The sequence below is a fragment of the Grampus griseus genome, assembly GCF_964374135.1.
Source record: "Grampus griseus genome assembly, chromosome: 8".
Lineage (NCBI taxonomy): Eukaryota > Metazoa > Chordata > Mammalia > Artiodactyla > Delphinidae > Grampus > Grampus griseus.
In genome coordinates this window covers 98,660,494-98,673,947 of record NC_139002.1, presented here as the reverse complement: position 1 = coordinate 98,673,947, position 13,454 = coordinate 98,660,494, and the positions used below count along the sequence as shown (strand labels likewise).

General features: G+C 50.6%; 1 protein-coding gene across 1 annotated transcript; it reads left to right on the top strand.

Moving 5' to 3' along the window:
* Positions 1 to 921: 921 nt before the first annotated feature.
* On the top strand, positions 922 to 13,371 carry UBE2L6 (ubiquitin conjugating enzyme E2 L6). The gene is made up of 4 exons (XM_082661332.1): positions 922 to 1,007; positions 4,933 to 5,028; positions 8,026 to 8,212; positions 11,760 to 13,371. Exons 1-4 carry the CDS (start codon positions 981 to 983, stop codon positions 11,909 to 11,911), a joined length of 462 nt encoding a protein of 153 aa, XP_082517458.1. The 5' UTR covers positions 922 to 980; the 3' UTR covers positions 11,912 to 13,371.
* Positions 13,372 to 13,454: the final 83 nt, after the last annotated feature.

The following is a 13,454-nucleotide window of genomic DNA, read 5'->3' as shown; positions in this document are numbered from 1 at the left end:
TCTGCTCTTGAACAGGGGTGGAGACTCCAGGCTGTGTTTTGGGGCACACAGTAGGCCAGCAGTTTGTAATGGAGTGATGGTAAAATAAGGCAGGCCCCTTAAGTACATCTTGGGGCTCCCAACACCCCAACTGTCTCCCAAATCTAATATATAGTAGGCACTTACTATTAAACCTAGTAAAGGATTGAAGGGTCTACCAAACCCCAAAGCAAGAGAACGGATCCAACAGCGCCCCCTTGCGGTGCTCTGCATCAAGAAGTCACCTGGGAGAACCGTCTGCAGTTCCACCACCGAATGCTGGACAGCACAAAGGATTCCAAGCTGCCAGGGGAGGGGTCCTTGTCGGGGATATAGTCTACGCTGTCTCCCACCCATTTTTAGAGATGGAGCACATGGGCCTAGAGAGGGGAAATGATTTGCCCAGGGGGCTCTGGGAATTCGCTAGAGGGGCTTAGGGCGGCGGTCTGACGGCGGAGACCCCCGCGCGACCTGTCGCGGAGCTGCGCGTGCATAGCGAGCATCCTGTATTTGCTTAGAGCGAGTGTGTGTTTGGGGCGGCGGCTGAGAGGAGATGGTGCAGCCCCCGGCTGGGCCTCTAGCGGCGGAGCTGGAACTAGAACCCGGATGGGCGGACCCCGGCCCCGCGCCCCCTCGCGCTCGCTGCCTGGTGCAGGGCGTCCCCTAGCGGGACTCCGGGATCCGGCAACGCCGCGCTCTCCCAGGCCCGCCTGGTCTCACGACAAAAGAGCTCAAGTTCCGGGGATCCGAGCCCACCACCGTGGGGACCGGGCGGGTCCTCGCCTCGGTGGCCTCGCTGTCTCAGCCGAGGCGGCGGGGAGCAGGTCAACCCGGTCCCCGCGGGTGGAACGGAAAGTGGGCGGGGCTCCCGGAGGTGGTGTCCCCGGGGCGGGGTGGGCGGAGTTCGCAGTCCGGTGCGCACTCTAGCTGGAGTCCGTCGGAGCTTCACACTCGGTCCCGAGATGACGGCGAGCAAGCGGGTGGCGAAGGTAACCGCGAGTAGGATGACCCCTTTGTCACGGTTCCGGTGACTTTCTATTCCGTCCTCCCTCCATCCCTCCTCCAGCTCTCCGAGCGCATTTGTTTGTCTGGGTACCAGGGCTGGCTGAATCCCTGCATCCCTGCCCCCTCCCCAGTGGAAGAGTGGGTCTACGAGAGGGGCCAGAGCTGGAGTTTGGGGAGCTGAGGACGTGTCGAACTGGGGTGTCGCTGGCTCCCTGAGCTGTGCTGGGGATGGGGATGAGCCACCTCCCCCCAGATTGGTTTCAGTTTCATTTCACTGCCAGAAACTTGTGATAACAATTGCGTGCGTCTCAGGTGCGGGAAGGGTTGGTTCCTTGGCGTCTTTTTTGGAGCCAGGCGTTCTGTTGGGGGTGGTGGCAGGTGCCTTTTGAACAGAGAGAACCAGGACAGGGTCCTTGCCTTGGAATAGCCCATGGCCCGCCCCATAGTTTCGTACCCACATTAGAGTCCCGAGAAGTATGCGATGCTGAGTGGGAGTTGAAAGCAACGTTCTCAGGGTATTCTCGGGAGGAAAAGATTCCAGGGAGAACCTAGAAGGTGTCCTGGAGCAGGTGGCGTGTATTCATTTGTTCTACAAATGTTGTTGAATGCCTCCTATATGCTGGTTCCTGTTCTAGGAGATACGGAGGCAGAGATAAACAAACCTACCCCTTCTGAGCTTTCATTCCGATCAGAGACACAATTTGAAGTGAGGTCGGGAAGGATGGGGAGTTGGCGATTTTCCCCAGGAGGTGGGAAAACCCAAGGTGTTTGGAGGACTGAGATGTGGCTGGGACTGGGGACAGATGGGGAAGGTAGAGCAATCCTGGGTCGGACACCCCTCAGGCTTTGAGGCTCTCAGAAGTGCCCCTCCTATGTGCAGGCTTGAGGGGGGTGAAGAGGGAGTGCTACCCTCAGCCTCTGAGAAGAACATGATCTGAGATTGGGGCACCCAGAGCAGGCTCAGCCCAGAAGGACTGAAATCTAGAGGTTGGCAGCAAAATAGGGCAGAGAGTCTTTCCAGCCAAGTGGGAAAGAGCTAGGAGCCAGTATTTATAGCACTGGCACCACTAAATGCCAGGTAGTTTACATTAGTTATTTCATCTCATTCTCACAGCAACCCTGTGAGATAAGTCCTATACCCCCATTTTACAGATGGGGAAGTTGAGGCTCAGAGAGAATAACTTGGTTGTCCTGGGTCACCCAGTAGGGAGTGATGGGGCTGGGATTAGAGCCCAGATTGGTGGGGCTCCAACCCATAGGCTCTTTCAGTGGCTTCCCTACTTTCATTTTCTGTTCCTCTGAGTCAGGTGATTTCCTAACAGGCCTCTGGAACAAACTGTGTGTCCTAGCTTGGCTTTCAGCATCCCCAGGCTTTGGGAAAGCCTTGAGAGAACTCATATACAACCAGTAAAGTCCAAGTTCTTCCAGTTATAGTAAACTTGGGGAAAATGTCCATTCCAGAGCTTCTCTGTCCAACCTGGGGCTTCATTCTTGCTGAAGAGTCACAGATGATACTGGAACTAGGACTTGTAGTAGCAGATGCTTCTAGTTTGGGGTAAAAGATAAATGAGGGGTCATAGATTCTGGGCAGAAGGCGCAAGAAGCAGTTTGTTGGCATGAACAGAGTTGGAGTATGGAAAGATAAGAAACAGGAGATAAGGGTGTGTCTGTATGTTGGGGGGCAGAGAAAGTTTAGATGGTGCGCAGTGGGAAGGGACCTCTCCCCAGCTGTGGACTGGCTTTGGGGACCTTTCTCTCTGCCTTTGTTTATACTGGGGCTTGCCAGCCTTGTCACTATTGACATCTTGGGCCAGATAATTTTCCGTAGAGTGTTTGTCGGCATCCCTGGCCTCTACCCACTAGATGTAGTGGCACTCCTCCATTTGTGACAGCCCCAAATGGTCATAGACATTGCTAAATGTCCTGGGGGCAAGTAGGTAAAGTAACCCCCCAGTTGAGAACCCCTGGTTTATACCATTTGGTGTTCCAGAAAAATATGACCTGCCCTTGAAAGTCTTTTTTTAAAAAATACTTTTATTTATTTACTTTTTATTTTTATTTTGGCCGCACCATGTGACTTACAGGATCTCTGTTCCCAACCAGGGATCGAACCCACGCCCTTGGCAGTGAAAGTGTGGAGTCCTAACCACAGGACTGCCTGGGAATTCCCTGAATGTCTTTTTATCTGTTGCTGTTTTTTTTTTTTTTTTAATAAATTTATTTATTTATTTAATTTTGGCTGCTTTGGGTCTTCGTTGCTGCGCGCGGGCTTTCTCTAGTTGTGAAAAGCGGGGGCTACTCTTTGTTGCGGTGCGCGGGCTTCTCATTGTGGTGGCTTCTCTTGTGGCAGAGCACAGGCTGTAGATGCACGGGCTTCAATAGTTGTGGCACATGGGCTCAGTAGTTGTGACGCACGGGCTTAGTTGCTCCGCGACATGTGGGATCTTCCCGGACCAGGGCTCAAACCCGTGTCTCCTGCATGGGCAGGCGGATTCTTAACCACTGCACCACCAGGGAAGTCCCGCTGTTGTTTTTTTTTAAAGGTCTATTACAGTGGGGAGAGGCAGCATAGGGGTAGAGGGGTAAGAGGTACAAATCATTAGGTATAAAATAAGCCACAAGGATATATTGTACAACATGAGGAATGTAGCCAATATTTTATAATAGCTATAAATGGAGTATAACCTTTAAAAATTGTGAATCACTATCTTGTACACCTGTAACATATAATATTGTACAGCAACTATACTTCAATTTTTAAAAATTTTTTTAAAAAGGAAAGGAAGTATATTTTTTAAAAAGTCTATTGTTCCACAAGATGGACCCCAGAATGGAGAGAGGGGTTCTTTGGTCTAATACATTTGAGAAGTACTGCACGCGTGGGCTCATACCTTGGAGAATCACAACGCACAGTAACGTATTAAAGGCTTTGGGAAGTCCTGCAGGAAAGAAGTCTGTTTAGCCTAGTGTTTCCCAGTGTACTTGACCATGGAGCCCTTTTCCCATAATAACTATGAATCTTGCATGGGACGCACCGTATACATTTGCTCTCACTGGGCCCTCTGCCTTGGTACCTCTCCAGTTCTCTGCATGGTAGATAGACTCTTATTCATTCCGCATGACCCAGCTCACAGTGTCACCCTGCGTGAAGCTTTCCTGCTCCCCTCTCCTCTCCTTCCCTATTATGTGTCCACACGTTAGTCACATAATCACATCCGTGTTTCTTCCATTACTCCAATGAAGTTCTCGAGGGCTGGGCCATGTCTTAGTCAAGTGTCAGTAGAGGGTGCTATTGAGGAGAGGGCTGTTGGGGGAGCTCAGTGATGTCCAGTGACTGGGTCACCTTTCTGGGAGAGTGACACTGCTTGTCCTCTTGTTTCTCTGCTTGGTGTGTACAGTTCTCCTCTGCTATGGTCTGCCTGAGTCATTTCCCCTCCCCAGGCCTGGTCTGGAGCAGTTTGACAGGCACAGGGTGATGTCTTTGCTGCCTGTTCTGCCCTGAACACTGTAAAGGCACATCGTCATACTGGGTGCTACGGAAGGGAGGGAGGACCTCGTGACTCTCTAGGAAGAGGACAAGAGGACAGACATTAAGTACGTCGGTTTCAGGAGAAAAGGCTCCTAAGAGAGTTTACTCCCAAGTTGTAATATCTGGAAGCAGTGATGTGCGTGCTCCCTCCACCTGGTACTTATGGAGCTGGGGTGAGGCTAAACTTGGGTGATTCACTCAAAGCCCTGAGCACGGTGCCTGACATGTACCAAGTGCTCAGTGAATGGGGGCTATGACTCTGCCATCTTCTGTCCCCTGGGCGGTCCTGTTTGGGACTTGGACAGTGTGCTGGGGGGCAGGGGGGAGGGGGCTGAAGTAGGGGCGACTAGGCCAACTGCCCGTGCTCTGTCCCCCTGCAGGAGCTGGAGGACCTTCAGAAGGAGCTCCCCAGGTACCTGCGGAACCTGTTCAGCGATGATGCCAACGTGCTGGTGTGGCACGCTCTCCTCCTGCCTGTGAGTATCCACAGGACCATGGCGGGGGACCGGGGTCACTTACGCCAGGAGCCTGGGCAGGGAGGGTTAGGACTGGGCAAGAATCTTCCCTGCCTTCGAATCCTGTTTTGTTTTGTTTTGTTTTGTTTTTGTGGTATGTGGGCCTCACACTGTTGGGGCCCCTCCCGTTGCGGAGCACAGGTTCCGGACGCGCAGGCTCAGCAGCCATGGCTCACGGGCCCAGCCGCTCCGCGGCACGTGGGATCTTCCCGGACCGGGGCACAAACCCGTGTCCCCTGCATCGGCAGGTGGACTCTCCACCACTGCGCCACCAGGGAAGCCCCCTGAATCCTGTTTTTCACTGGAGGTTATCATTGGCAGAGGGGGTCTCTCTCTGGATTGATTGCTTCTGAGGTTCAGGCCAACTGATGAAGAGGCTAAAAGCCTTTTGGATTTAGTAAGGGACCCCTTCTGCAAGCCAGTAGCTACCACGCCCACCATGGAAGCTTCAGTAGACAAAGGGCATTAAAAAAAAAAAAGAAAAAGAAGAAGAGATCTGTTGGGTCTTTGTCGAAGGATAGGGATGAAGTTCCTGTTTCCCACAGTTGGTAGAATTTGCTGCCTTAGACCTAAAATGTGTTTTGTTCTCTTTTAAAAATTGTATTTCAGAAAATTATTGTTACATATGACAACACAGATAACTCATCTCTACTATTCTGCTTTTTCTCTGTTTATTATTAAAGATCATCTCGATAGAATCTCCCTTTGAAAGTAATATTCCAAAGGACCTATCAAAGTGCAAGATGTCTATTGTATCATCTAATTATTAGTGACCACAGATATTTTCTTTGAGAAGTTCATCTATATACCTTTGGATACTAGGAAATAAAAATGGAAACAATTGAGCTTTTTATTAGCTCTTTGGAATTTAATGGGAACAATTCATTTGATTATTTAGGATTTGAACTTCTTACTGACAAGGCAGTGGCTTGGGTTGTGCCATTTTCCTTTATTTTTTATATTTTTAAATTTATTTATTTATTTATTTTGGCTGGGCTGGGTCTTAGTTGCGGCACACAGGATCTTCGTTGCGGTATGCGGGCTTCTTATTGCGGCATGCATGCGGGATCTAGTTCCCGGACCAGGGATCGAACCCAGACCCCCTGCATTGGGAGCGCAGAGTCTTACCCACTGGACCACCAGGGAAGTCCCTGTGCCATCTTCTCTTTCAACTGACCTGTAGCCCAGAACAATGGAGAACGGCTTGAGTCAGGGCAACCCTTGACCCTCTGTCATGTCCTGTGGGCTGCTGGGTTGAAACAGTCCACCACACCTGCTCTGGGCTGGAAGAATAACAAAATGCTTTATTTAACTCAGGACTTCGGAAGAAGTAGGGCTTTCTCAGCTGACCCTAAGGTGCAGTGTGAAGCCCTCTGTCTGGTCCAACTTCCTCATTTTCATAGATGAGGAAACTGAGCCCCAGAGCTGCTCAAAGCCACACAGCAAGCTCGAGGCGGAGCCAGGATGGGTTCCCAGGACCCAGGGCTCTCAGCTTCATGGCTCCGCCACCTCCTTCCTCTGATAAGACCCGGGCAGCCCAGCCTGCAACCCCTGCAGAAGGACACACAGACGCTCTCTCGTCCTTTTCTGAGGCCTCACCCGTGGCTTTGTGTCTACTTCCCAGGTCCCAGCCTCTTCTTATTATCGAGAACATGAAAGCTAAGGCATTTTCTTTATCTGCCCAGCATTTGCCCCAGCTCTTATCTCAGACACACCCAGGACCCCTACGGCTTCCTTTCTGCCTTCTGCTGAGGAAGAGGAGCTCTCTTAAAACCTTGAGTCTACGCTTGCATACCTGTGTCATTCGGACTGTCTTTGCCCTGTCTTCTCTATCACGAAGGTTCTGGAAGGTTTTGGAGCTTTGGAACCAGCCTGAAGGCCCCTGTGCTCTATGCGGGGGTCACCCAAGTCCTGAGGTTCCGCCCCACTAGGGTTGTAGAGTACTGCCCATGTGTGGAGAAGTCAAGTTGACAGTGCTGAGATCCCATCCTAGCACTGTCACTGTGGCCCTGGGCAAGTTACTTATATACATTACACTTGAGTTTCCTCATCTGGAAGTGGAGATGCTAATACTCAGGAGTTTTCATAATACTTATCCTAATAGCTGACATGTACATAGTGCTTGCCATGTGCCAGGCCCTATTCTAAGCTCTCAACATAAATTAGCTCATTTAATTCTTACATAAACCCTATGAAGAAGTCTGTTATTTGTTCCGTATGGAAAAGCACAGAGAGGTTGAGTTACTTGCCTGAGGTTACACAGCTAGGAAGGGGCAGAGCCAAGAGTCACACTCAGGCAGAGGGGCTCCAAAGTCCACGTAACCCCTACACTGTGCTGTATGGGCTAACGTGTGCGGAGCCCTTAGCACGGGGTGGCACAGAGTAGATGCCCAGGAAAGCCTTCTTGTTGCTGGAAGTCTAGAGCGTCTTCTACTGGCTCCTGGCAACTGGTCACTCCAACTCCGAGTTCTTTTTTTTTCTTCTTTTAACATGGCAAAATACACATAACAGTATGTACCATCCTCATCATTTTTATGTTCTGAGTTCAATGACACGAAGTACACTCACATTATTGTGCAGCGATCACCACCATCCATCTCTAGAACTGAAATTCTGTGTCTGTTAAGCACTGACTCCCCGTCCCTCCTTCCCTCCAGCATCTGGTAACTAATTTTCTAGTTTATGTCTATGAATTTGACTATTCTAGGTACATCACATAAGTGGAATCATACAATATTTGTGTGTTTTTTTTTGGCTCTAGCTTATTTCACTTAGCACAATGCCTTCAGAGTTTGCTTGTGTTGCGGCATGTCGCCATTCATGATTCTTCCTAGGAGTGGAGCAGAGGATGCCTGGGACCCTGGGGTGGGGGCGGAGAGAGGGGGAAACCAGATGCAGGTCCTAGAAGGAAATGAGCAGCGGTGCCTCGGCACAGAGCTTGATCCCTCTCCTGCACAGGAGAAACCTCCCTACAACCTCAAGGCCTTCAACCTGCGCATCAGCTTCCCTGAGGAGTATCCATTCAAGCCTCCGACAGTGACATTCACAACCAGGATCTACCACCCCAACGTGGACAGCAACGGGCGGGTGTGCCTGCCCCTCATCAGCAAGGAGAACTGGAAGCCTTTCACCAAGACCTGCCAAGGTGGGCCTGGGCCCTGCCTAGAGGGAGGGACCTGGACTGGATGGGGGAGGGGGTCATGGGACCGATTTTCACTTAGAAAAGCCCAGAAGAAAGGAGATAAAAATTGTGAGTTGGGCTTCCCTGGTGGCACAGTGGTTGAGAGTCCGCCTGCCGATGCAGGGGACATGGGTTCATGCCCCGGTCCAGGAGGATCCCACATGCCGCGGAGCGGCTGGGCCCGTGAGCCGTGGCCGCTGAGCCTGCGCGTCCGGAGCCTGTGCTCTGCAACGGGAGAGGCCACAACAGTGAGAGGCCCACGTACCGCAAAAAAAAAAAAAAAAAAAAAATTGTGAGTCTCAGCTGAGCCTGTCATCAGATAGAAGGGGTGTGTCCTGAGATCCTGGGCTGGCTGACCTGCTCCTGCCTCTGTTCTCATACCTGGGCAGGTGGGAGAGAGCAGCGTTGCTCTGGGTCAGGGGAGAGAGAAGCAGCTGGGCTATAGAGGGAAGGGCTTGGGATAAGAAGGCCGCATGCCCTGTCTGGGGACCCTGGTGAAGTCTTCCTTTCCAGGGCTCAGTGCCCTAAATGACAGCTGAGGGGACTGGCCTAACAATGATAACATACATCACTTAATTAGGCACTTGGGCACTGTGCTAAGAGCTTCACATACCTTTTTTTTTTTTTTTGGCTGTGTTTTGTAGCTTGCGGGATCTTAGTTCCCCGACCAGGGATTGAACCTGGGCCCCCAGCCCAGTGGAAGCTCGGAAGCTCGGAGTCCTAACCACTGGTCTGCCAGGGAATTCCCACATGCCATTTTTTAAAAGTTCACTTTTTTCTTTTTCTAAAACAAATTTATTTATTTATTTTTGGCTGCGTTGGGTCTTCGTTGCTGCACGTGGGCTTTCTCTAGTTGCGGCAAGCGGGGGCTACTCTTCATTGTGGTGCACGGACTTCTCATTGCAGTGGCTTCTCTTGTGGCAGAGCACGGGCTCTAGGCACGCGCGCTTCAGTAGTTGTGGCACGTGGGTTCCAGTAGTTGTGGCTCGCGGGCTCTAGAGCGCAGGCTCAGTAGTTGTGGTGCACGGGCCTAGTTGCTCTGCGGCATGTGGGGTCTTCCCGGACCAGGGATGGAATCCGTGTCCCCTGCATTGGCAGGCCGATTCTTAATCACTGCACCACCAGGGAAGCCCCACTTTTTTTCTTTTTAAGATTTATTTATTATTCATTTAATTTATTTTTGGCTGCATCGGCTCTTAGTTGCGGCTCGTGGGATCTTTGTTGCGGCACACGGGATCTTTCCTTGCGGTGCGCGGGCTCTTCGTTGTGGTGCGTGGGCTCCTCTCTAGTTATGGCGTGTGGGTTTTCTCTTCTTTAGTTGTGGCACGTGGGTTCCAGAGCGCGTGGGCTGTGTAGTTCGCGGACACAGGCTCTCTAGTTGAGGCTTGCAAGCTCAGTAGTTGTGGCCGCAGGCTTAGTTGCCCTGTGGCATGTGGGATCTTAGTTCCCTGACCAGGGATCGAACTTGCATCCCCTGCATTGTAAGGTGGATTCTTTGTCACTGGACCACCAGGGAAGTCCCAGAAGTTCACTTTTTTATTTGAAGTGTAGTTGATTTGCAATGTTGTGTTAGTTATACTTATGCACATGTGTTCAGTTATACTTATGTACATATATTCTTTTTCATATTCTTTTCCATTATAGTTTATTACAAGATATTGAATATAGTTCCCTGTGCTATACAGTAGGACCTAGCTGTTTATCTGTTTTATATATAGTAATGTGTATATGTTAATCCCAAACTCCTAATTTATCCCTCCTGCCCCCCTTTTCCCCATGGTAACCATAAGTTTGTTTTCTATGTCCCTAAGTCTGTCTCTGTTTTGTAAATAAGTTCATTTGTATCGTATTTTAGATTCCACATACAAGTGATATCCTATATTTGTCTTTCTCTGTTTGACTTACATTACTTAGTACGATAATCTCCAGATCCATCCATGTTGCTGAAAATGACATTGTTTCATTCTTTTTTATGGCTGAGTAATATTCCATTGTATATATGCACCACATCTTCTTTAACCATTCATATGTCGATGGACATTCAGACTGCTTCCATGACTATTGTAAATAGTGCTGCTTGGAACATTGGGGTGCATGTATCTTTTTGAATTAGAGTTTTCTCTGGATATATGCCCAGGAGTAGGATTGCAGGACCATATGGTAGCTCTATTTTTAGTTTTTAAAGAACCTCCCTACTGTTCTCCATAGTGGCTGCACCAATTTACATTCCCCGCCAACAGTGTAGGAGGGTTCCCTTTTCTCCACACCCTCTCCAGTATAAAAATTCACTTTTTTATTCCATATTACGTTTTTGGTATCTATCCATTGATGACAAATTGAAATTATAATGGAGTAAACATAGTTCAGGCACACAAAGATGGAGTTGGGTAGCCATTGAGGACCTGGTCTGAGACATGTCCCTGCACCACTGAGAACTTGAACTTTCTAACTCAGGGACACCAGCCATTTTTAACCCACCAACTTCATTTAACCCCCTCAGAAGCCCCCTGAAACAGTGCTCTCGTTAGCTCCATTTAATAGTTAGGACACCGAGGCGCATGAGAGGAGAAGCGCTTGCCTGAGCTGGCAGGTGGCAGAGCTGGGATTCGGAGCCTGCTTGGGTGCCTCTGGAACAGCACCGTCCAGCAGAACTTTCTGCGGTGATGGAATCCTTCTGTAGCTGCCCTGTCCAATGCCATGGTCACTAGCCACGTGTAGCTTTCGAGCACTAGAAATGTGGCTGATGTGACTATGAACTGCATTCCTAACTGTAGTGAATTTCCATTAATTTAAATTGAGATAACTCCCTGTGGCTGGTGGCTACCATAGTGCGCACTATGGCTCTAGAGCCTATGGACGTAATCAGTGTGCGATCAATCCTGCCTCTGGACCAGCTCGGGAGTTCTTAACCCTGGAAACAAGAATCCTGGGGGCGGGGATGGGGAGGACTGGTCCTTGGATGAGCTTCAGGAGGTCGGTGAAGTGCTCTGGACCCAGAACCACACGTCTGTGTGTACGCGTATGTGCACGTGCCTGGGGAGGTGGGCCACTGCCTTCACCAGGATTCCAAAGTCGCCCGTGAAAGATTTCCAGCCACGGGGCAGCAGTGGTTTCCAGTCTTAAGCCTCAGAATCCTTTTTCCCAAGTAAAAGTTGTTTTAGAATCCTAATAACACAACAGAGAAAAGCAAAGTGCTTCTTCTCGAAAAGGGAATAGAACCCAGAAACCCTGTTTATCTCACCAACCCCCATGATGGGTAGCTTCTGTGACACCGTGAAACATAGTTTGAAAAGCACTGATGTAACTGGTTATGGCTTTGGGCATCATCAGTGAATGTGGTAAGAGGCATTTCATTTGGTTGTAGCGTCATCCTAAGACATGGAACCTCCTGGGGGGATCTCCCAAGGAGTGAGTGTGACGTTTCAGGGGATCTGGGAGCGGGCAGCCATCGCTTCCTTCCCAGGATTTTTTTCCTTCCATCCTGACGTCCTGATCTGACCTCTCTCCCCAGTTTTGGAGGCCCTCAACATGCTGGTGAATAAACCAGAGCTGGGGCAGCCCCTTCGCTTGGAGCTTGCCGACCAGCTGACACAGGACCCGGAGCTATTCAACAGGAGGGCCGAAGAGTTCACCCTCCAGTTTGGAGTGGACCGACCCTCCTAACTCTGCCTCTGGCCCATCTCTGCACTGGATGCTTTCTGTGTGATGGACGGACACATGTCATGGGCTAGGGGCCAGAGCCCCTTTGTGGTCCATTTCCTGCTCATTTCTTCCAAGTTTTCCTTCTTAGATTGTTAGTCATTTGTGTGTGTGTGTGCGCGTGTGCGTGTGTGTGTGTGGTGGTGGTGGGGCCGCAGTTATGTGTGTGGTACGGGGATCCGCTGGCCTCAGGTGTGCTTTCCCCACTTCCTTTCTCTGCCCCAGAGCCAGGGGCATTCAGGTTTGCAGGGTCGCAGGCCAGCTCTCCAGCGCTCTGATGTGGGAAGCCCGATCCTTAGAGACTCAGGCTGCCTGGCAGGCCGGCTCGCAGGAAATGAGCCCAGCAGCCAACCAGAATCCGCTGAGGGCCCAGGCATGGGGGGTGCGGGGAGGGCAGAGGGGCAGGGGGGAGTATGGGAGGGAGGCAGGGCACAGGGAGGAGGGACTCCTACTTACGGTTGAGTGTTTTGTTGATTGAGTGATGGAAAACAGCCAGACCGCTGATAGACATGTATAGATGCAAAACCTTTTCTCTTCCACTGATGAATCATAAAGTGAAGAAACTAATCTCCGTCCCAGAAATCTGACTACATGGGGTTTTTTGTTGTTGTTGTTTTCCTTTTAATTTTTTTTTTTGGCCACACAACCAGGGATCGCACCCACACCCCCTGCAGTGGAAGCGCGGGGTCTTAACCACTGGACCGCTGGGGAGGTCCCCTAACTCCACGGTTTTTAAACCACTTGCTATCCCATTAGGTTGCTGGTTCCTAGGGACCAGCCTTTAGGCGGGGAGGTGTTTCCCCTCCAGCTTCCAGTCCACGGGAGCCACGGAGACCATGTGTTTGCCCAGCTATTAAAGCCACAGATGGACCGTGGAGTCCAACTGAGTGTTCACTGAGGGGACGGGTGGTTAATCGGGAGAAGAGGAGGCTGGGGATTTAGCTGCAGCCTAGCTAAAGGTGTGGCCCTGCTCTCCATCAGCTGAGGGCTCGCTGGCCATGAGGACTAGACCACCCTTGGCCTGAGCGGTCGTCGACGCGTCCACAAGGATAACATCCCCATTTTTATAGAGGAGGCAGCCGAGGCACAGAGCGCTTCAGTGGGTTGCCAGGTCCACTCTGCTGATCAGGGCAGAGGCCACCCCTCCAGCTGCAGTGCCAAGCTGGTTGGGTTTTGTTTTTGTGTTTTTCATGAACTGTTCTCATCAGCGCACATGCTCCAAATGGCTGATAAAGCCAGACAAGATTGTTAGCGGGAAGTTATACTCAGCTCCAGGGTTCATCTCTAGTGAGCCGCAGAGAGACAAAAACAAGCCAAAACTCTGGCCAGGGTTGGAGGGATTAACTTAGCACAAAGGAGGAGCTTTCTGGGTGCAGTGGTTCTAAGCTCCTAGAAGACCACTGGCTTTTAAGAGACAGAATATGGGGTATCTTTGAGTCAGGGGAATCACTCCAGGCCCCACTAGCCTAGTTGGGGTGAGATTTGTAGAGAATCTTCTACTCTAGTC

What these genes read in the sequence shown, in the direction of transcription:
- UBE2L6 (XM_082661332.1), top strand. Translation starts at nt 981, where the DNA reads ATGACGGCGAGCAAGCGGGTGGCGAAG. An exon ending in CGAGCAAGCGGGTGGCGAAG is followed by an intron (nt 1,008 to 4,932) that starts GTAACCGCGAGT and finishes GTCCCCCTGCAG; the next exon opens with GAGCTGGAGGACCTTCAGAA. An exon ending in GGCACGCTCTCCTCCTGCCT is followed by an intron (nt 5,029 to 8,025) that starts GTGAGTATCCAC and finishes TCTCCTGCACAG; the next exon opens with GAGAAACCTCCCTACAACCT.